The sequence below is a fragment of the Trichosurus vulpecula genome, chromosome 7, assembly GCF_011100635.1.
Source record: "Trichosurus vulpecula isolate mTriVul1 chromosome 7, mTriVul1.pri, whole genome shotgun sequence".
In the NCBI taxonomy this organism is placed as follows: domain Eukaryota; kingdom Metazoa; phylum Chordata; class Mammalia; order Diprotodontia; family Phalangeridae; genus Trichosurus; species Trichosurus vulpecula.
Window position 1 is genome coordinate 107,557,491 of NC_050579.1, and position 24,131 is coordinate 107,581,621.

Consider the following 24,131-nt stretch of genomic DNA (forward strand, 5'->3'; position numbering starts at 1 on the left):
TTGGCAGACTCAAAATATATACAAAATAAGCAAGACGTAATTTGGGAGGGGGAAACACTAGCAGCTGGGAAGACTGGGAGAGGTTCATATGCATGTGGAAGGGAAAAATCTGAGCTGACCATCAAAGTAAAGTATGGATACTAATGAGGTGAAGAGGGAGTATATTTTAGATGTGGGGGGGAAAGACACAGGGCACAGAGAAAAACATATGGAATGTTTTGTCTGACATCAAGAAGGCCAATTTGCTTGGACTATGGAATGTGTGAAGGTGGTTAAAGAATAGTAAAAGTAGTCTGGAGTCAGGTTATAAAGTACTCTATATGCCAAATAGGGAATGTGAGCAGAGGGATGACATGATTAGACCTGTGCTTTGGGGACACCACTTCCTAAATATACAATTTAGTTTTTATCCTTATGCCCAACACAGCCACATTTTGTTGGCCATAGAACTGCTTGATGGATACTGTTTCACCTATCTACTTTTTAGATTCATTCTGGAGTTAAAGTGGGGCTAAAAAAGCCATTTTAAAAAGAATCCTCTTTCCTAATTAAATGTTTGTGGAACAATATTCTACTCACTTTTTGATGGGAAATATTAAAGAGTATATACTTAACTGGTAGCAGGTAATTGTTAGGGTAAGAGCAAAAATAGTTCCCACAAAATTCAATGAGAAAGGAAAAGAAAAAAAAAAGTTCATGAAAACTACCTGACTCTCAAGGGGTTGTTGTGAGGATTATATGAAATAATATTTGTAAAAAGCATTTAGCACGGTGCCTGGCACATAGAAGACACTATATAAATGCTTATTCTCTTCCCTTGAATAAAAAAGAATACTTAAAAAATATTCCAAAACATTAAAAATTCAATATACAAATTATAGCGTTAGTTGCAGCTGAAGTACTCGAAAATCTACCACACAATTCTATGGATATGTGTCAAAGGGTTTTGTTTTCCAGACTTAAAAAAATTTTTTTTGATAGTTTAGTTCAAAATATCTGTAAGACCTTCATACTCTCTTAATAGTGGTCTCAAGGAAGCTTAATAATGGTCCTATTTGTTATACATAGCACTATAAAGAAAGGTATTTTATTATTTTAAATTTTGTGGAATTTTGTTGTAATTGAAAAATATTTTCATTAGTGAATGACACTGACTGTAGATAGCTAGAATTTCCTCTTTTGCCCCAAAATACACTAAGTGCAAGTGCATAAAGTTAAGGGTCTATGTAACATCATCCCATTATACACTCTATAACTAGTCTATTGGTAATTTTTTCTAAAAACGGAATTATTTTTTGTTTTTACTTAATTAAATGTCATTTCTGCATTAAAATTATAAAAAGAAGACATTTGTTAATTTACAACAGTTGAAAGAAATTAATAAAAATTAATGACATTTCAGTTCATGAATTACACCCTAATGAACTTTTGCTTTCATAAACTAAAGGATAGGTAAATGGGATGGATTGGTCTTTAACTTATGACAGAAGATTTAATAAGATATGCAATGGCCAAAAGGCAGATTCTAAGGATATGGAAAAATAAGGCTTAGATGCAAGAATGTGTGCTTATAGGGACTCTTAAATACTTATGGATCACAAAAATATAAATAATTCAGTAGGAATTGAGTTGCTCTGGAATAAGTCTTTGTAGGGCAACTTTATCAGAATAATCATTCACATTAAAGTATAAACAAACCAAGTATGATTTTATAACTACTTACTTTATTTTTAGATTATTTATATCTTTTGTACAAATAATTTCCCCACTGACTTAAAATTTTGCCATTACAATATAATAAAAGTTGTATTTTAAGAAAAACTCACAAAGCAATAATAAAAATGATCAAAATTTTAAGTTAAAAATGCAATGCTCTACAAAAAATGCCATTATCATTGCAGGAAAAATTCACAATGGCTGTATGGTTTCTATCTCTGTATTTATCCCAAGAGTCCCTCTTCAAAATTTTAAGCTTACATATAAGAAGGTAGACTCTAACTCTAACTGAAAAATACTGAAGCATATGTACTTGGGCTTAGCTTTTCATACTCCACTGTGAACAAAATAGCTAATTAAAGACTTTTATCCTCATTAGGCCTGATGTCATAAAAACATATATTTGCGATATGTTATTTTTGAAAATTATTTGGGATAAAGACAAGTATTCTGAGAAGACAAGAATCATTCATATAATTTATTTTCAGAACTTTTGATTTCTTTCATAGTTTTCTTTAAATGTGGACATTAATTCATTATAACAATAAATAGTAAAAAGTTAATTTAATCATTTGGTAATCAAGTGAACCACGCATTATAGGTTATCCAAAGGTCAGTTTTTGTTTTTTTTTAAACTGGCTCACCTCTTACAAGATTGGGAAAAGATGGTTTTAATATGCTTTGAAGTATAAGATGATGATCAGAAATTAGTTGTATGCCTATTATCTTTAAATAGCCTGACAATACAAAGAAACTCTTTAGGATTAGATGTAACGACAACTAAATAAAATACAATTTATTTTGGATATTTCATTTAAATTTTGAATCTCACAATAACAAGTCTTTGACACTTAACTACCTGGACATATTAAAATCCAAATACAGGTCCCAGAACTGACATGTCCAATGTGGATTTTGCAGAAATACCTTAAGCAGGCTCATCCCAGGCCAGACACAAATTTATGGAAGCCTCAACCAATAGCAGCTAATGCTCACATTGGACATTCACCACAGTGGCTCTCAAAAACCTTTTCATCCCTCCTCAAATCTCCCATGGCTTCCCCTCCCCCTAATCTTTCAGCTGAGAACCTGAAAAAATTTAAGCTGGTTGTCAAGAGCTCCCTCTTCTCCCATCCCTAGATACCTTTAGCCACTATCTCCACCTTCACCTGTCTCACATGATGTGTGTCACTTCTCTTTGCCAAGGTCAACCCCGCCAAATTCATAAGGGATTCCATCCCATCCCATCTCTTCTGGCAGATTACTCTATCATCCTCACTTTCATTTATCCTCAATCTTTCTGTTCACTGGCTGTGTTCCTATTACATACAAATATGCGCGTGTCTCCTCCACCCTCAAACAAACTGCTTTCTCTATAATTACCAATGATCTTTTAACTGCCAAATTTCTTCCTCCCTCTTGACTTTTCTGCAGCCTTTACACTGTTGATCACCTTCTTCTCTTTGATATTCTCTTCTCTCTAGGTTTTTATGGCCTAGATAAACTCAATGAACTTCAACGGCTCCCTACCATCTCTGGGATCAAACATAAAGTCCTCTGGAATTCAAAGCCGTTCATAACTTAGTCCCCCTTCTCCTCCCACCTTTCTAGTCTTCTTAGACCTTCAGCCACTCCCCACCCCTGACAAACTCTCTGATCCACTGACGCTAGTCTCCTTGCTGTTCATGCCAGGAATGCTCTCTGTGGTCTCCTGGCTTCCTTCAAGTCCCACCTCCTACAGGAAGTCCTTCTCAGTCCCTTTTAATTCTAGTGTTTTCCTGCTATTGATTTTTTATTTATCCTGTATATACCTTGTTTGGACATAGTTGTTTGTCTGTTGTTTCCCTTCATTAGACTGCGTGCTCCCTTAGGTCTTTTACCTTTCTTTGTATACGGCAACACTTAACTTGGTGTCTGGAACGTGGCAGATGCTTAATAAATACTTAGCGATGGGCTTAAAAACATCTGGTGAAACTTTTTTTAGAATGGACCTCTGTTTCCAGAGAGGGAGCTCTGGGTGAGGAAACTCCCTCCTACAAAGAATATTGTCACCTCCTCTACAATTTACAGTTTTTGTGATTTGCCCGAGGCACTGAGAAGTTGTTCCAGGTCACAAGAAGATCAATAATCAGAAATGGAACTTTCTAGGTCTTCTTGACTTTAAGGACAGCTCCCTCTATATTAAACCTAGGGATTTTTAATTAAATCAAATTGGTAGGCAAAGCTATGTCTAGGTATTAAAGAATCTGAGTTTTTCAGACATATTGCGAATCAATAAAAACTGAAGATGTACAAGTAGTTTAATGGTATATTATGCATTTCACTAAAGAAAACACAAATAACAATACGGATTGTGATCCATTCTATTTCGTCCACGTCTTCTTTGATATTGTAGGGAGACCAGTGGGACATGCAGGCTGTCCACAGGTTAACTAACTCTCCTTTGCTCAATTAAGGTTGAAGATTTGACAGTGAGGGGATGACTGCGGATGAAATCTTCTGGGGAAGATGGGAAGAGATCAAAAGTACATGTAGGGGGGTTGGCCTTGGCAAGGAAACACCTTTTTGTCAGAGACTGGGGGAAAAGAGGATAAAGTGGGAGATTGTGTCAAGGCATTCTGTGATGAAGAGGAAAGGACAAGAAGAAACACATGGAGAAGAGCCTCAATTTTTTTCAGTGAAATAGGGCTACATCCTCAGGTGAAAGAGGAGGAGAAGGAGGAGTGGGAAGTTTAAGACGGCTTGAGGAAGAATAAAGGTTTGGAACAGCTTCTGTAGAGATGAGATACGGAATCAATTAGGGATGAATAAATGGCCTATCTAGATATTGTGAGGGGTCAGTTCAAGTTGTGTTACTTGGGAGGCTTCTTTCAGCTCTTTTAAACAGTACCTGAGTAGGGGAAAATGGTACGGTGATAGGTTATGGTCAGATAGAGGAGTCAGAACTCTTGTGAGTAATGATGAGAACAAGTGTGTGACCATCCTTAAGTGTGGCTGAAGTCGAGCGGAAGATCAGGAAATAGGATTTAAGGGGCTGAAGAAATGGGAGATTTGGGGACTGTCAGTGTGGATATTAATGTCTTCTTGTATAAGAGCAGGAATTAAGGAAGATAGAAAAAGGGTAAACTAGGTGCTGAAATCCTAGAGGAAGGAGGGAGAAGGACCTGGGGGCCAGTAAGTATATGCCTGCTACCACTGTTTGGACTGGGTGCAAAATTTTGACTTTGTGACCTTTAAAAGTGAAAAGGTTGCTTAGTGTTGGTTGAAGTGGCAGTGGGAAACAAGGAACATTCTGATTCCACCTCTAGGACCAAGGCATAGACAATGATAAAGATAGCTGGAATGGTGTGTATGTGGGTGGGGGGAGGGGTAGGTGGGTGAGAGGCGTGAAGGCTGGTAAAGGAGTGTGAGAGGTCCTCATGAAAGAAAGTTTGTTCATTTAAAAATGGGCACAGTGGAAGGGATAGGGAGGGATGGAGTGTGAGATGAACGGAACTGGATGGAGGAGAAGGCGATGAAAGAACCAGAGGTATGAGTTAAGAGATATTTTCTTACATGGCTGGTGATTAATAGAGATAGAGGGAGAAAAAGGAGAAGCCAGAAGGACAGAAGTAGGTGGTAGATGAATACTGAAGCTTATAATGAAGTAAGAAATATTTATTAAGTACTTACTATGTACTATTCATTGTGCTAAGCCCAGGTGATATAAAAAGAGGCAAAAGACAGTCCTTGCCGCTCTCAAGGAATTTACAATCTAATGAGGGAAATGGCATGAAAACAAACATACACAAACAAGGTATATACAGGACAAACAGGAAACCATTAATAGAAGTGGGACGCTAGAATTAAGAAGGGTTGGGAAAAGCTTCCTGTAAAATAGGAGATTTCAGTTAGGACTCAGATGAAGCCAAAGGAAGTCAACAAGCAGATTTGAGGAAGGAGAGCATTCTAAGCATGAGAGAGAACCAGAGAAAATGCCTAGAGCTAAAAGAAAGAGTGTCTTAGTCACTAAGGGTTGTGGTAGAGGATACTGGGCCAGGCCTAGGTCTGTGCCTTCCACTCCCAGTGAGGTGCTGGTCTTGCTACATAACTGACATACTTTTTCCCAGGAAAAGATTTATCTGATGACAGCCTTATCTATCCAGGACATTGGATCCAATTAATGATTAAAGTTAATGAGTTTATGGTTAGGAAATGAGAAAAACGGAAGTAGATTTTTTTTTCCCCTTGTTTAATAATGATCATTGATTTTTGGAGGTAGAAGGAACCTTAAAAATCTCTTAGTCTAAAGTCATTTTAAAAGCTGAGAAAATTTACAAATAAAATATAAGTGACTTGTCTATGGTCAATTAATGGGAGACAGATTCAGAATAGGAACATGTCCAAACACTATGAATCTGAATTATGAAATAACAGGATAACATGATGTTATCTTTCACTGCTTAATGTCAACATAAAAATTATATCTATATCTACAGAAATAAATGAACACTGACCTGTAACATGCACCTGGACACAACAACTTCAGGTACCTCAGGAAATTTTTGTCGCAGGTCATGTAAAACCTGAAAATCAATTTGGTGGCTTCCTTGGGCCATTCGTGTACTGCCTAATCAGGACTGTTGTTCAATAGGCAGTTCTAGGCCTTAGTGAAAATAGTATTCATCTCTTCTGTCCAAGCATTTTCTGTAGAGAAAAGAAAGAAAAAAATTTTTTTAACGAATTTCTAGTTTTGGAATAAATTGTAGTTCTGGAGCAAATGTTTTAATACTAAAGGGTAGATGTTTAAATTATAAATATGAAGTTATTTTTAGCTTAAAATGCTGTCCTTTTCCAAAGTAGTTTTCTTTATTAGCCTGAATGGAATTTTGTACTCCTGTGTACTCTAATGGTACATACTCGCCATTAATAAGGAATTCCTGGGTGCTCATGTGTTCTAAATAAGTTGAACCAACAGGCATTCAAAATAAGAAACTGCTGTCCAAGTTATTTTCCCATACCTTTCAAAGGACATCAAATTATTTCACTCTTAGCATTTCCACTTAATTCTCTGAACTTATTTCCTGAAAAAAGTCTGTCTCTGTAAATTAATTGTATGCTTGTCAGAAAATGAAAATACAAGTGTTTTCTTTTTTACTTTTGGTGTCAGAAAACTAAAGAAGCAAATCCAGCATCTAACTCTGGTGATCACTAGGGTCCTCAAAAGTTCTATTACCCTATTTCCTTTTGGTGGTCTCTGTTATTTCTTTTTTCTTTAATGTACTCTAAAATATTTTATTTTTTAGAAAACGATACAATTTTTGTTTTTAAGTATAAAGTATGTTTATTATCACAAAAGTTTTGGTTTTATCATATTTAAAATATGAACCACCATTCTTATCAAGCACTGAAATTAGTCACAACTGTATAAACAGCTTCTGCCATATAATTCACTTATATTCAACATGAATTTCATAAATGCCTACCAGAACATTAACTAAAAATTTTTACAACTGAATCAAGTAGCATAAAAGGAACACTGGGGAGATACGTCATTTAGGTTTTGGGGAGGAAGGGGATGGGAGATCAACTAGGAGTAGAAAAGACCTATCATCTATTATCTTTCTATTTTAATTAATTACTCTTGTGAAGTAGTTTTAAATTCTGAGATATCATTACTCTCTAAATTTATCAGGTTGGCATAAAACCCATAATCTTCCTACCGCTCTGGTACCTATGGCCTCAGCATTGTATATATAAAGACAAACGTGAAACAATTGTTGTCCTCAAGGAGAGTATACTATAAGACCAGTTCACAACCTCATTTTTAAAAAGACTATATTGGATCAAGAACCATTTCCTTTATTTGAATTCAATATATTACAAAAGGTCTGGATACTACCAGTTGTATTATTAGTCAAAATAAGAGTTTTCTCTCCCCATTAATAGGCAGGAAGGATTTTCTTTGTTTTTTTTTTGGGGGGGAGTATTTTTTTTAAAAGTTTTAAAATTTATTATTTTTAATGTTCTTTTCTTTCTAAATTTTGAGTTCCATATTCCCTTCTTCCCTTTCATCTCTCCCGTACTCGCTGAGAAGGCAAACAATATGATATCAATTACATATGTGAAATCATGTAACACATTTCCATCTTAGCCATATTGCCAAAAAGAAAGAAGGAAAGTGCGAAAATTACACTTCAATTTGTACTCATGTTCATCAGTTCTCTCTCTGGAGGTAGATAGCATTTTTTTTTCATCACACATTTTTTTGCAATTGTCTTGAATTATTGATTGATCAGAGTAGTTAAGTCTTTCACAGTTGATCATCATTATAATACTGCCAAAACTGTATAAAATAATCTCCTGGTTCTTCTCCCTTCACTTTGTATCAGTTCATATAAGTCTTGCCGTCTTGCCATGGCTTTTTTTTCCCCCTAAAACTACCCACTTCGTAATTTCTTACAGCACAATAGTACTCCATCACAATCATATGCCACAACTTATTCAGCCATTCCCCAACTAATAAGCATTCCTTCAACTTCCAATTCTTTGCCACCACAAAAAGAGCTGCTATGAATACTTTTGCACATATAGGTCCTCTTCCTTTGATCCCTCTAGGGTACAGACCTACCAGTAGTATTGCTAGATCAAAGGGCATGCACAGTTTTATAGCCCTTTGAGCACAATTCCAAATTATTCTCCAGAATGGTTGGATTAGTTCACTATTCCACCAACAATTCATTAATGTGCATATTTTCCCTCATCCCCTCCAGCATTTTTCATTTCTGATAGGTGTAAGTAAGGTGGTACCTCAGAGTTATTTTAAGTTGCTTTTCTCTAATCAATAGTGACACAGAGAGGGGTGGAACCAAGATGGCAGAGTAGAAGGAGGGACCTGATTGAGCTCTCCTCCCAAACCCCTCAAATACCTATAAAAAAATGACTCTAAATAAATTCTAGACCAGCAGAAGTCACAAAATGACAAAAAGAAGCAGATTTCCAGCCCAAGACAATCTGAAAGGCTAACAGAAAGGGTCTATCACACCATGCTTGGAGTGAAGCACAGCCTGGACTGGAGGAGGCTTCAGGTCACTGAATCACTGGCAGCTGCAGTACTCTCCAGACTTCTTAACCCACAAATGCCAAAGACAGCTTCAAAGGTCAGTGGGAAAGCTCTCTCACCTGGGTGAGAGAGGAGCACGGTCCAGCCATAGCCCCAGCTGCTTCTGGAGCTCTCAGTCTACAGATGGTGGGAGAACTGAGTGTCTGATCTGAGTCATAGTCCTGGGTGGCGGTTCTGGGGTGAGGAAGAGCACTGGCATGGTGGAGCTGGTGGTGGCTGTGGAGAAGGAACCCTCCTTGCAATTCCATGGCAGAAAAGAGTGCTTGTGGTTTGCTCATGGACCTGAGCACAGCCCAGGAGAGGAGTAAATACCTCTGTTTTGGTCATACCACTTTGGAGGAACTGAGAATTTACAGGTCCCTAGAGATATCCCTGCAAACAGATACACAAAACCCCTGACACTTGGGGCAGTACATCCTCCACTTAATAAAGAGCTCAAAAGTCAAATAACTGGCTGTGAAAATTGAGCAAAAAGGAAAAAGAACAAGACTATAGAAGGTTACTTTCTTGGTGAAAAGATGTTTTCTTACACACTTACTGACAAGGAAGATCAAGGTATACAGCCCAAGGAAGACAACAAGGCCAAGGCTCCTAAATCCAAAGCTTCCAAGAAAAATATGAAATGGTCTCAGGCCATGGAAGAGCTCAAAAAGGATTTTGAAAATCAAGTAAGAGAAGTGGAGGAAAAATTGGAAAGAGAAATGAGTGATGCAAGAAAATCATAAAAACGAGTCAAAAGCTCGCTAAAGCAGACCCCCCAAAATGCTGAAGAAAACATCACTTTAAAAAACAGACTAATCCAAATGGCAAAAGAGGTCCAAAAAGCCAATGAGAAGAATGCTTTGAAAAGCAGAATTGGGACAGATAGGTGGCACAGTGAGTAGAGCACTGGCCCTGGAGTCAGGAGGACCTGAGTTCAAAAATGGCCTCAGACACTTGACACATGTACTAGCTGTGTGACCTTGGGCAAGTCACTTAACTCCAACTGCCCTGCCAAAAAACCAAAAAAAAAGGGGGGGGCCAGAATTGACCAAATAGAAAAGGCGGTCCAAACGCTCACTGAAGAAAATAATTCCTTAAAAATTAGAATGGAGCAAATGGAAGCTAATGACTTTATGAGAAATCAAAAAATTATAAAATAAAACCAAAAGAAGGAAAAAATAGAAGACAATGTGAAATAGCTCATTGGAAAAACAAATGACCTGGAAAACAGATCCAGGAGAGATAATTTAAAAATTATTTGACTACCTGAAAACCATGATTAAAAAAAAAAGCCTAGATATCCCTGATATTCTAGAACCAGAGGGTAAAATAGAAATGGAAAGAATCCACCGATCAGCTCCTAAAAGAGATCTCAAAAGGAAAACTCTTAGGAATATTGTAGCCAAATTCCAGAGTTTGCAGGTCAAGGAGAAAATATTACAACTGGCCAGAAAGAAACAATTTGAGTATTGTGGAAATACAATCAGGATAACACAAGATTTAGCAGCTTCTACACTAAGGGATCGAAGGGCTTGGAATATGATATTCCAGAAGTCAAAAGAGAATGGATTAAAACCAAGAATCATCTACCCAGAAAAACTGAGAATAACATTTCAGGGGAAAAAATGGAATTTCAATGAAATAGAGGACTTCCAAGCATTCTTGTTGATAAGACCAGAGCTAAATAGAAAACTTCAAATACAAGAATCAAGAGAAACATGAAAAGGTAAACAGGAAAGAGAAGCCATAAGGGGATTATTAAAGTAGTTGAACTGTTTACATTCCTACATGGAAAGATGATATTTGCAACTCAAGAGACCTTTCTTTGTATTAGGGTAGTTAGAGGGAATATATATATGTATTTATATCTGTGTATGTATATGTATATAGGTGTACATATGTATATATGTGTGTGTGTGTGTGTGTGTGTGTCTGTAGACAGAGGGCACAGGGCGAGCTGAATATGAAGGGATGATATCTAAAAAATAAAAATTGTGTTGGGAGGATTATACTGGGAAAAAGAGAAAGGGAGAGGTAGAATGTAGTAAATCACATCACATGAAAGAGGCAAGAAAAGAGTTTTTACAATGGAGGAGAAGGGGGAGGTGAGAGGGTTGGATTTTGGCTTAAGGGGGCAATAGCATTACACACTCAACTAGGTATGGAAATCTGCCTTACCCTACAGGAAAGCAGGGGGGAAGGGGATAAGAGAGGGGAGATAATAGAAAGGATGGCAGATTAGGGGAAGGGGAAGCAAGCACTTTTGTGGAAGGGCAGGTAAAAGGAGAAAACAGAATAAACGGAGGGTGGAACATGATAGAGGATAACATAGTTAGTCTTTCACAACGAGACTGTTACGGAAGTGTTTTGCATGAATACACATGTATAACCTATACTGAATTGCTTGCTTTTTCAATGAGGGTGGGTGGGGAGGGAAGAAGGGAGAGAATGTGGAACTCAAGGCTTTAAAAATAAATGTTAAAAACTGTTTTTACATGCAACTGGGAAATAAGATATACAGGCAATGGGGTATAGAAATCTATCTTGCCCTACAGGAAAACAGAAGGGAAGGTGGATAAGGAAAGGGGGTGGGTGGTAACAGAAGGGAGGGCAGATTGGAGGAAGGGGTAATCAAAAGGCACACTGTCATGAGATGGGAGGAGGGGAGAGACAGGGAGAAAATTTGGAATTCAGAATCTTATGGAAGTGAATGTTGAAAACTGAAAATAAATTAATTTATTAAAAATAGTGATAAAGAATATTTTTTTCATGATTATAGATAGCTTTGATTTTTCCCCCTGAAAACTATCTGTTCAAATCTTTTAACCATTACCAATTGGGAAATGGCACTTTTATAAATTTGATTCAGTTCCCTATAAATTGGAAGTCCAAACCCCTCATTTTACAAATGAAAAAACAGAAGTCCTTTGTACTTGTATCCCTAGTACCTTGTATAGTGCCTGGTACATAAGTCCTCGTTGATTAGTTTTAAAATTTAACACAAAACAGCAGACGTAGTTTAGACCTGAAAACAAGGAATTAATAATAAGTTCTTTCAGTAGGGCAGGATATGAGAATTCATTAATAGTATCTAGATCATTAAAGGTATTGGTGTCCTCTATTACCTTTATCTTGTGTCTCAACTCCCTATTAGTCGCTGTTGTTTTATTCTTTCCAATCCAAAGGTTGTTCTCATTGGCAAAGATAGGAGAAACCAAACTGAAAACTGGGCAATTGCCTTCCCTCCATTGTCACTTTTCATTGTTCCACCCACTCTAAGCACTGGTGTTATCTCTTTTTTGATCTTCTTTCCTCCAATACAGTTTTTAAAATCTACCATTTTTATTCTCAGATTTCCTCACTAGCCTCAATTCATTGTTTCAGTACTCCTGGCATTACTCTCAAAGTACTGTGCCATTCCCGCCGCCCCCTTACCCATGCTTGCTTCTACCTTAGTATACACAAAATCTAATTTTGTTGAGTGTTTCTATTTTTCCTCTTCATCAGAAATGTTTCTCTTTATTGTCTTTAGAAATTCTTCTGAAAGATGTTCTCTTTGAAGTTGACAGATGTTTTGGGGACAGTGGATATCTTTTGTTTTCTACATCTGTGCCTTTTGAATCTCTTCTTGAAGAAACATACTATGAAGTGTCTTAAATAGCCCATAAGCTGCTATCCTTTATATTTTTTGAAACATTTAAAAACCCTATTTCCCAACATAGTTTCCATAGTTCTCTCCTGTGCCTATTTACAAGTACTAAGGGATATGTTGATTTAGTTGGGAAGAGCTTATTGAACTCTTCATAGAATTTCTCTACTTCACCTTCCACAACGGATGCTGGAATACAATCTGTAATTATCTTCAGGGTATTATATTTGCTTATAATCATCATGAGAACTGAAAATGACCAACTGAGCTATGAAATTTCTTATTGCCTTTTGGAGCACAATGAAACCAACTCTGCCAACAGTAGCAACTGTCAGAAATCTTTTCTCCTTTCCCCAAGTTTCCTTTGACACTCCCTCACTGCCTCCTTTTCAAACAAAGACCTCAACTCCTAAATTTTTGAGAATATAAAGTCCCTTTCTTTTCACCTTAAAACAACCTCTTCAGTAGTCTATATTTTTTCTTCCTTCACTGTTCTGCAATCCATCCTCCACACACAGGGGACAGTCATTCTTCTAAAGCACAGTTCTGACTATGTCACTCCTCTGCTCAGAATCTTCAGTGGCTCCTTGCGGTCTCTAGGATGAAATAAAACTCAGTTTGTCTGCTACAGTCTTGCCCAATCTGGCTCCAGCCTATTTTTCCAGCCTTACTTCACATTCAGGGAAAGTGGTGTATTTGCTGTTTCCCAAATTCAATAATCAATTTCCTACCTCTACGATTCTGCACAGGTAATGTCCTCAATGCTTGAAATATACTCTTTAGCTTTCCTTGGGGCTCAGTCCATGCACCATACCTTAGAGGAATTCTCTCCCTCTCTAGATTATCTTGTACTTAACTTTGTAAACTTAAGAAAGAATGTAACTCATGGTTACTCACATAAAGGTAAAAATGTAACCCAAAAGAATATCAACTCCTTGAGGGAAGAGTTTTTCCTTTTGCTTTTATACTTTTATATAAATGCAAATGGCATTTAATGAATGATTATTGAATTAAATTTCTTTACTACCTGAAGAGAACCTGAACTCTCCCTTTAATTGCATCTTTTTATGTATTCTTTTTCATTTACAGCAACAATGTAAGTTAGGAATATGTTAGTAGTGTGTCCACTCCTAGGTATGTGGACAAAGATGATAAGTTATCAGTTTTAGCAATAAATTAATGTTTGCAGACAGCCTAAGAACTGTGTCATTCTTAGTACCTTTGGCCCACCTTTCTACTATTACACAACATCACTGCAGAGGGGAAAGGGGAAGTACACAGGACTATTACTGATTTAGAAGCAGAAGAGTCAGAGACCCCATACTTCAACGACCTAATTTTACAGATAAGGAAACTGGTCCAGAAAGTATAAAGTGATTTTACCAAATTTTCAGAGTTATTAAATAATGGAGCCAAGAGTTGAACCGAAGTTTTCTGTCTCCAAATTCATATAGTATTCTTTTTGGTACACCATACTGCCAGGGTCATTCTGCATTTTTGTCCATTTCATGGATCACTGGAGATGATCACTGGTCAACTTTCTAATGAAAAGCTTTTCCACCATTAGCTACACTGGTTTTCATGATGCAGACACATGGTCTGCTATTAGGGTGATACTTGAATCCTTTCCAGCTTGACAACCCATTAAAACTTAATTTCACAGAAATAGCTTTGAGGATTCAATGTCACTTACATATGTGACTTCCATTTTGGACAGAATTCTGACATCTTCAAATACAGATCACATTCCCCTTCAACACCACACTCAATGCCTGCTCCAAAATTACTCTTTTCAGAGCTGGATGACTTTAAATGAAGAAAGCACTATTGTATTTCATGTACACTTAGAAAAACCATGTCATATTAATATCAAAGATCATTTCTGGTTGAAATCTTAGCTAGAGAGCATTTTTTTTTTCATCCTTGCTAAACACGATCCATTCCAAACTAAGTAAAGGAACATATTCTAGACTATAATGGATGAAAACATTACTTGGGATTATTATTACTGACCTTTTCAGAGATAGGTCAAGATTTCTTTCTGCCACTGTAAGTTCCAAACCATGTAAAATTTGCAGTTAGTGTCTAAATATTTTGAGTACACATTGCATATCCTCTTTTGGAGGCTAATTCATTGGTTCAGGAGGTAACAGTGTTGTGCTACCCTGCCTGAAGCAGGCTTTTATTATTAATTACTTTATCAAATGGACAATGGAAGGCCCAAAAAAGGGGAAGTTTTGACAGTAAGCTTTTTACTAGTTGGTAGCAACAGCAATGGGAAAATCTTTGATGCTGGAAAAACTTCAAATGCTAATATTGGTCATTTGCTCTCTTCTCCGTGATTGACGTGCAATGGCCACTCATGACCCAATCCCAGTGCTGATCAACTGGGAAACTTCAATCTGCTCCATTTTTCTGAAGTGGATGGTTTACCAACCCTCCCCTGTAGCTAGGTGATGCAGTGGATAAAGTGATATGATAGACTTGGAGTGAAGAAGATAAGATCTGAGTTCCAATTCTGACTTAAGACACTTCATGGTGATGTGACTGAGTAAGTCACTGAACTTTTTCTCATCTGTAAAAGGAGTGGTTGGATGTGACTGCCTTTCAGGTTCCTCTATATCTATGCTTCTATGACCTTTTGATAGCCGAAGTCAAACTTTTCATAAACTTCAGGGGCTCCCCATTACCTCCAAGATCCAACAGAAAATCCTAGCTGGCATTTACAATCCCTTTAAAAACCGATTCTGCTTTGCTTTCCAGTCTCTCTCAAGCTTTATGTACTCTATGACAGAGTTAACCAGGCCTAACTTGCTGTTCCTCACACATGACTCTGTCTCACTGGCTGTCCTCTATGCCTGGAATGTTCTCTTCTAAAAATTTTTCTTCTGGCTTTAAGATTCAGCTCACTTTCTGTAGTCCTTTCCTGGTCTCCCCAAACCTCCCAATGCCTCCCCTGTGAGATAACATTTTATTTATTCTGTATGTATCTTGCACATATATAGTTATTTACATGTTGTATACCTCATTAGTATGTGAGCTCTTTGAGGGCAGGGCTCATGTTTTTGCCTTTCCATGTATCCCCAGTACTGCACACAGTGCCTGGAAAAACGGCACTTATATGATTGCTGACTGGTCAACTGTAATATGTACTACTTAACATTTAAAGACAAAGAGTCAAATACTAGGTCAAATTCAGTTTCATCATCATATGACTTAACTGTTAATTGAAATACAAGAAAATATGCTGTGAACACCTCTTTTGGGAAAAATACATATATTCTGTTACATTGCCCAGGATGAGGCAGCCAAGTATGCTAATTTTCCTATTGAAAACGTGACTACTTGTGATAACTTCTCCATAGTCCATAAATTCCCAACCTGAAGCTATTCTTGAAGTTTTACACAAGACTCATTCTGGATTTCAAAAGGTTTATCTTTAGGGTTTGTTTTAAGAGCAAATTTTTTGCACTGGAGTAGAACGAAAATACTCTATAGTAGGGAGAGAAGAGGGAAAAATGCTTGTTAACTGTCATAAGACACTGGTCGTTGCTTCTATAAAGGCTTCACAAAATCCCAATTCAGGATAATAATAAAAGTATAACATTTAACACTGAAATAATGTTAAAATAATTGATATTTCATTTTAATGACACTATTTTTTGCTAAAATTGAGTACAATTTTATAAAATTTATTTAAAATTTCACAAATTTATAAAACCCACAAAACTTTTTGCTTGAAGATCAATATTCATGATTCTTTGTTTTCCTCTGCTACCTTCTCCTTAGGTTATTTATCAATAACTACTTAGTATTATGATTTACAGGCATTACACCCAAGGATAAAAGCCCCATAAGGTATAGTGGTCCCTACAATATGTAAAAAGACCCACAAAAGTCTCCGGGAAGTTAGTCAGATTTTTGATGGAGGATTATGGATGATGGGAGGAAATGGGCAAAATTACCAACTAGGATGAGAATATACTGAAGTGTTGCAACCTCTACCAGCTGAGGGAGTAACCAGATCCATCAAAGTATCTCTCTGAGTCTCTCAAACATAGTAGTCATAGTAAAGGATTGCAAACATCCTTTCTACCCTAATGTCTCTTAGATGGGAAATGCCCTCCCTGCACCCCCAAAAAAACCCTTCCCATGATACCATAAATGAGTGAACAATAAACATTTGTTCATTGTGACCAATTATGATAGTAGGATTTGTATGGATGATGGAAAAAAGAATGGCTAGAAAGATTCACTTAAAACCAACAATCCAATGATATTTATGACTAAGAACTTGACAGTTTATAGTTTGCCCTCTTCAATTTATGCTCTGCCTAACCACTTTTTAAAAACAGTCTGAAGACTTGTATGAACTGATGCTCAGTGAAATGAGCAGAACCAGGAGAACACTGTATACAGTAACACTCACACTGTGTGATGACTGACTTTGATAGACTCAGCTATTCTCAGCAAGGCAAGGATCTAAGGCAACTCCAAAAGACTCATGATGGAAAATGATATCCACACCCAGAGAAAAAACTTTGGAATCTGAATATAGATGGAAGCATATTATTTGCTCTTTTCTTTTTTTTGTTTCTTTTTTCTCATGGTTCCCCCCATCAGTACTGATTCTTCTTTACACCATGACTAATGTGAAATACTAGTACATAGAAAAGCCTCCTTAGGACTATAGAGGGAGATCTGTGGGAGAAGAGATGAGACGACATATGGGTTTGTTTGATTTTTTTTTCCCCAGAGACAACTAGTTTGTCAGAGTGTCAGTCAATAAACATTTATTAAGTACCTACTATGTGCCAGGCACTAGGGATACAAAGAAAAGCCTAAGACAGTCTCTTGCCTCAAGGAGTTCACAATCTAATGGGGGAGACAGAACTTAAAAAGAAATTGAAAAATTTGGTTGGGGTGAACATGGTATATGATGAAGTCATACACCAGGGGTGAGAAATCTTTTTTTTTCTTTTTTTTTTAAATTTAATTTATTTAATATATTTAGTTTTCAGCATTGATTTTCATGAGAGTTTGAATCAAGAATTTTCTCCCCATTTCTACCCTCCCGCCTACTCCAAGATGGCGTATATTCTGGTTGCCCTATTCCCCAGTCAGCCCTCCCTTCTGTCACCCCACTCCCCTCCTATCCTCCTTTCCCTTCTTCTCTTGTAGGGCAAGATAAATTTCTATGCCCCGTTGCCTGTGTATCTTATTTCCTAGCTGCATGCAAAAAACCATATTTTGGTTTGTTTTTGAACATCTGTTTTTAAAACTTTTGAGTTCCAAATTCTCTCCCCCCTTCCCTCCCCACCCACCCTCCCTAAGAAGGCAAGCAATTCAACATAGGCCATATGCGTACCATTATGTAAAACCCTTCCACAATACTCATGTTGTGAAAGACTAACTATGTTTTGCTCCTTCCTAACCTGTCCCCCTTTATTGAATTTTCTCCCTTGACGAAAGTGTTTGTTTTTGATTACCTCCTCCCCCTATCTTCCCTCCCTTCTATTGTCCCCCCTTTTTTATCTTCTTCCTCCTTCTTTCCTGTGGGGTAAGATACCCAATTGAGTGTGTATGGTATTCCCTCCTCCGGTCAAATCCAATGAGAGCAAGATTTACTCATTCCTCCTCACCTGCCCCCTCTTTCCTTCCTACAGAACCGCTTTTTCTTGCCACTTTTATGCAAGATAATTTACCCTATTCTATCTCTCCCTTTCTCCCTCTCTCAATATATTCCTCTCTTATCCCTTAATTTGATTATATATTTTTTTAGATATCATCCCTTCATATTCAACTCACCTTGTGCCCTCTGTCTATATATATATGTGTATATATGTATATGCACATACACACACGTACCTACATATATACATACATACACACATATGTATACACACACACATATGCATACTCCTTTCAGCTACTCTAATACTGAGGTCTCATGAATCATACACATCATCTTTCCATGTAGGAATGTAAACAAAACAGTTCAACTTTAGTAAGTTCCTTATGATTTCTCTTTCTTGTTTACGTTTTCATGCTTCTCTTGATTCTTGGGTTTGAAAGTCAAATTTTCTATTCAGCTTTGGTCTTTTCACTGAGAAAGCCTGAAAGTCCTCTGTTTCATTGAAAATCCATATTTTGCCTTGGAGCATGATACTCAGTTTTGCTGGGTAGATGATTCTTGGTTTTAATCGTAGCTCCATTGACCTCCAGAATATCGTATTCCAAGCCCTTCGATCCCTTAATGTAGAGGCTGCTAGATCCTGTGTTATCCTGATTGTTTTTCCACAATACTCAAATTGTTTCTTTCTGGCTACTTGTAGTATTTTCTCCTTGATCTGGGAGCTCTGGAATTTGGCAACAATATTCCTAGGAGTTTTCTTTTTGGGATCTTTTTGAGGAGGCAATCTGTGGATTCTTTCAATTTCTGTTTTACCCTCTAGCTCTAGAATATCAGGGCAGTTCTCCTTGATAATTTCTTGAAAGATGATATCTAGGCTCTTTTTTTGATCATGACTTTCAGGTAGTCCAATAACTTTTAAATTATCTCTCCTGGATTTATTTTCCAGGTCAGTGGTTTTTCCAATGAGATATTTCACATTGTCTTCCATTTTTTCATTCCTTTGGTTCTGCTTTATAATATCTTGATTTCTCATCAAGTCACTAGCTTCCACTTGCTCCAATCTAATTTTTAAGGTAGTATTTTCTTCAGTGGTCTTTTGGACCTCCTTTTCCATTTGGCTGATTCTCCCTTTCAAGGCATCCTTCTCCTCATTGGCTTTTTGGAGCTCTTTTGCCATTTGAGTTAGTCTTGTTACTTTCTTCAGTATTTTTTTGGGTCTCCTTTAGCAAGTCATTGACTTGTTTTTTATGGTTTTCTCGCATCACTCTCATTTCTCATCCCAATTTTTCCTTTACTTCTCTTACCTGCTTTTGCAAATCCTTTTTGAGCTCTTCCATGGACTGAGACCAGTTCATGTTCTTCTTGGAGGCTTTTGATATAGGCTCTTTGACTTTGCTGACTTCTTCTGGCTGTATATTTTGGTCTTCTTTGTCACCAAAGAAAGATTCCAAAGTCTGAGTCTGAATCTGAGAGCGTTTTCGCTGCCTGGCCATGTTTCCAGCCAACTTACTTGACCCTTGAGGTTTTTGTCAGGGTATGACTGCTTGTACAGCAAAGAGTACTTTGTTCCAAGCTTCAGGGGATGCGCTGTTGTTTTTAGAGCTATTTCTATACAGCTAGCTCTGCCACTCGAGCACTCCTCCTTCCTCAAGAACCACCAACTTGGACCTGACTGGGATTTTAAGCAGGCTCTGCACTCCTGCTCTGATCTGCCACTTAATTCCTCCCACCAGGTGGGCCTGGGGCCAGAAGCAACTGCAGCTGTAGTTCTGTAGCTGCACCTCCCCCGCTGCCCCCGGGGGAGGTGGCCAAACCGGGAACTCTTTTGACTCTGTCCCTGCAGCTTTTCCCACTAACCTTCTCTGTTGTCTTCAGTGTTTGCGGGTTGAGAAGTATGGTAACTGCCACAGCTCACTGATTCAGGGTGCTAGGGCCCATTCCGCCAGGTCTGGTTGGTCCTGTCGCTGCCCACGCTGGCTCTGTTCTGCTCTCCTCCACCCCCAGCTCCGTGCATGAATAGACCTCATCCAGCAACCATCCAGCCTGTCCTGGGCTGGAGCCCTGCTTCCCTCTGCTATTTTGGGGGTTCTGCAGTTCTAGAATTTGTTCAGAGCTGTTTTTTAATAGGTTTTTGGAGGGACCTGGTGGGGAGCTTATGCAAGTCCCTGCTTTCCAGCCACCATCTTGGCTCTGCCCCCCAAGAAATGATCTTAAAGAGGTGTGAGTTTCAAAGTTTTCATCTTGAAGAATGATGAGTATCCGGAGATGTTAAAGTATAGGAAAGTAGCCTGGTGGGGAATGATGAGAATTTCCTGGGTACTACCCTTAAATAGTGGAGGATCTGGAAGTTGCTCTCCAATGTCCAGGGAGGGGCCCTTGTGTTTTTTGGGATCTTTCCAAAATTACCAGATAATTCCTTTGTCTTCCTTTCCCTTGTGGCTGTAACGACAAACCTAAGTCTCAACTATCTGAAGTAAAGGCTGGTCTTTCCTCTTAAGCATGGCTAAATTTAGATCAAGAATATCTTCCCAAATGTGTCCTGTTATACCTCTCACAGGTGACAATGCTTCCCGTGAACTGTTTGATGTTTTATTTAGATGAACAACCTATTTGTGAGGGGATGGTAAAACATATTTAGTAACCCTCGATGACTTCAAGTTTACCTGAGCTAAATGGACTGCTTATCAAAGTATGGAAGAGATTCTCAGATATGACTGCAGAGCCATAATAACAACAGCACACAGAAGGGCTGCCAACATAGGTTCTTTGATCTGCTTTTCTAAGGAAAGCAACTTTAAGGGGTTAGCAATCTCAGTTTAATTAAATATACATTTATCATTCACTTAGTTGGGGGTGGAGATCAGCCCCCGGAATTTCAGGGCAAACAGAAACAGAAATTACAAGAATATATTATACAAACAGAGCAAATAACACAACCAGTCTATCCACAGCAATACATAGTTACCAGAGAAGCACCAACATCTAGGTTATCAAAGCCGGGCTGTTTCAATGGCTTGTCCAGAGTCTTGTCATCAACACTCTTTCAATGAGTGTACCCCCAAAGGAAAAAAAACAAAACAAAACAAACAAAAACAAACTGCCAACCTCAGAGCTCTTATACCCAGTTCAGGACCCTGAGGGATGGAGGTAACTTAGCATTTAGGATGTGGGAAAGTTCTTAAATCTTTAGCACCATATCATGTACATATCAATGACTCTGGGTTGCCTTAATGCTGAGAAATACTTCCAAACAAAAAGATCCCACTTTACCTGCCCCATTCAAACAAAGGCGAGACTCATTAAAGGCACTTGATAGCCTTAGCATCCCAAAAGAGAAGAACAGCAAAAAGTCCTTCCCTGATTACCATTACAGCCATTGACTGAGATATTTAAAGGAATTGTAGAGAAATATAAGCAAAAGTCAGCAAGAGGAATGAGGTGGAATCTTCAATTCAAAATCCAATGAGCTTGACATCAATTCCTGGAAAATTTTAGAAAATGTTATTAAAAGAATGGTTTGTGAACACTTACGAAGGGAAGTGGTGATCACTACAAGCCAGGTTAAGGTTAAGTCAGGCTAATCTAGTATTAGTTCCTTCTCCCTCATCCACTGATTTGATTGGTACATCAGGCAAACGCTAAGACAGAATAAATCTGGGATCTTAGAAAACATTGGACAAATCTATAAAAATATTCTTATGAGCAAAACAGAGAGATTATGTAGAAAACAGGGTTGGAATTGGTTGACTGAGCCCAAAGAATGTTCATTACTGAATTAATATCTCTAGTAAAGTCTCATAAGGGTTTGTTCTTGGCCCTGCTTCATTCCATGTTATCCTTAATGATTGGGTTGAAGGTATGGATAGCATGTCTATAAAATTTACAGATATGTTACCTAGAGGAATACATACATACATTTATATCCTTAAACAGGCAAAGGAGATGGTCTGAAATTAGCAAGATGAAATATAGTAATTCCCAGACCTCACTGTAAACCTACTGGGGGTTAGGGGGAAATGATTGGCACAGGAGCCAGGTTGGCTCATTCTTGTTGGATTCCCCCCTTGCTACTCCCTGTAAGATTTCCTTTGTATGGTTATGCCCCTGGTGAAACATCGTCTCAGTTTCAACTGTTATTATCTTCTATTCATCCCCCAGCAACCAGACTGTAGCTCTGTTCCCCATTCACACCAGCACACAGCAAATCGGGATAAAAGTCCACAAAGTGGGTTAAAAATCAACTTGGACAAATAGAAGGTGGCAAAGATGTGTTTCATATGCCAAAGACCCGATGTTTTCAGTGGTGTACCAGAGCTGGCTCAAATTATCTGTCTAGCAACAATTGCTAAATTTTAGTGTGAGCATTTACACCTCAGAAATTCTCAAATGACACAAATCAGGGCTTGATTTATTGTCTTGTTTGATGTCCAGACTTAAGAGAGTGATGGAGAAAATGTTAATAATGCAAACTAAACTGAAAAGAGTGTTGTAGGCACATTTATTTTCCCCAGGAAGGCAGTTACTAAATATATATCAGCTCACCTTTGGTTTTAGTGTATCATAAGCTCAATAAGTCAACAGTAACATAGAAACCAAGAAAGTTAATGCAATGTTAATCTGTATCAATAGAAATATAGGTTAGAGTAAGGCAGATGATGGTTCTCTACCATGCCCTGGTCAGAACCCCTAAAATTTAATTCATAAATTATGCATCTGATTATGGGTGTCCTATTTTAGAAGGAAGCCTGATCCCCTGGAGTTGTCCAGTGGAAGATAAACTTGTTCCAAACCATGTCTTATGAGGATCAGTTAGAGCCATTGGTGATATTCAACTTAGTGAAAAGACTTGGAGGTGATATGATAGTTGACTTCCAGTACTGGAAAGGTTGTCACATGGAAGGGACATTATATCTGTTTTACTGGGAGAAAAAAAAAAAAAAACTAGTGCTACTTGGTGGAAATTATAATAGGAAGGCCTATTTTGGATCAACGAAAGGACAAACTTCAAACAATTAGAAAACTCCAAAAAATAGAATAGGCTTGCTTTTGGGGTAATGAAATTTCCCATCACTGTAGTCTTTTCAAATGGCAGCTGGATGGTAATTTGTTGCTATTTTTCTTTGGGCAGGGGTTGGACTACTCTGAGATCCTTTCCAAGATGATACTACTATGATTCTATAATTCAATGACAAAGTAGAAAATTCATATATAAAAATCTAATTTGGTCATAACTTTTCAGCAACATACCCACTGATCTTTAAGCATAGACAAAGATTTTTTTAAAAAAAAAAATCTATGCTTCAATGAATATGAAATCTCATTAATGTGGTACTATCTCCTGGAAGCAGTGGGGGCGGGGATCCAAGAAGAAAGAGCTTGAGACTGTCACTTGGCAATTGCTATTGCTGTTCCTGTGCCAATCATCCCCCCAATCCCCAGAAGGTTTACAATGAGGTCTGGAATTACTATATTTTATCTTGCTAATTTCAGACCATCTCTCTTGCCTATTAAGTATACAACTGACCCACACCTTCCTACCTTTTGCAACTCTTGCTTATATCCTTCCATGAATCTCTCATTGATAATACACCCAGTGCACAGGCAGGCCTTTTTCTTGATCTTTTAACATTCCATGTATCAGATAAGATACCTGTAAAACATTTACACAATGCCTGGCACATAGTAGGCACTTAATGCTCATTCCCTTCCATAGGTAATGGTGCAACATTTGAATTGTTTATTATCATTTGCTTTTTCCATATGGCTGTTCCACTTCTTTTCAGGTTATGAATGTCTGAGGTGATATCCCTTACTGTCCTCCAGTAATGTGTCCTTATGGCATGCAGGTGACCATAGACCCTCAAAGGCTATGTCAGCAGAATATAAACTCTGGAAGCCTATTACTAAAAAAATGTCGCAACAATATTTTTAACAAACAAGTTCTTGGGGGATCATTATGTTGTTGTCTCAAAATTTGCCTGGCTATATTTTTGCAGTTTCACAACCAACATGGATGTAAAACGGTTAGTTTTGTTAGACACAGCAAC

The 24,131-nt window shown here is 37.8% G+C and overlaps 1 protein-coding gene across 2 annotated transcripts in view; it reads right to left on the reverse strand.

Moving 5' to 3' along the window:
• TAB2 (TGF-beta activated kinase 1 (MAP3K7) binding protein 2) overlaps positions 1-24,131 on the reverse strand; it is a 113,726-nt gene that overhangs the window by 21,154 nt on the left and 68,441 nt on the right. For both annotated transcript variants that reach the window (XM_036767105.1, XM_036767106.1), the window contains exon 2: positions 6,213-6,402. In XM_036767105.1, the coding sequence (XP_036623000.1) occupies positions 6,213-6,314 (102 nt within the window). In that variant the 5' untranslated portion in view covers positions 6,315-6,402. The remainder of the gene's footprint in view (positions 1-6,212; positions 6,403-24,131) is intronic.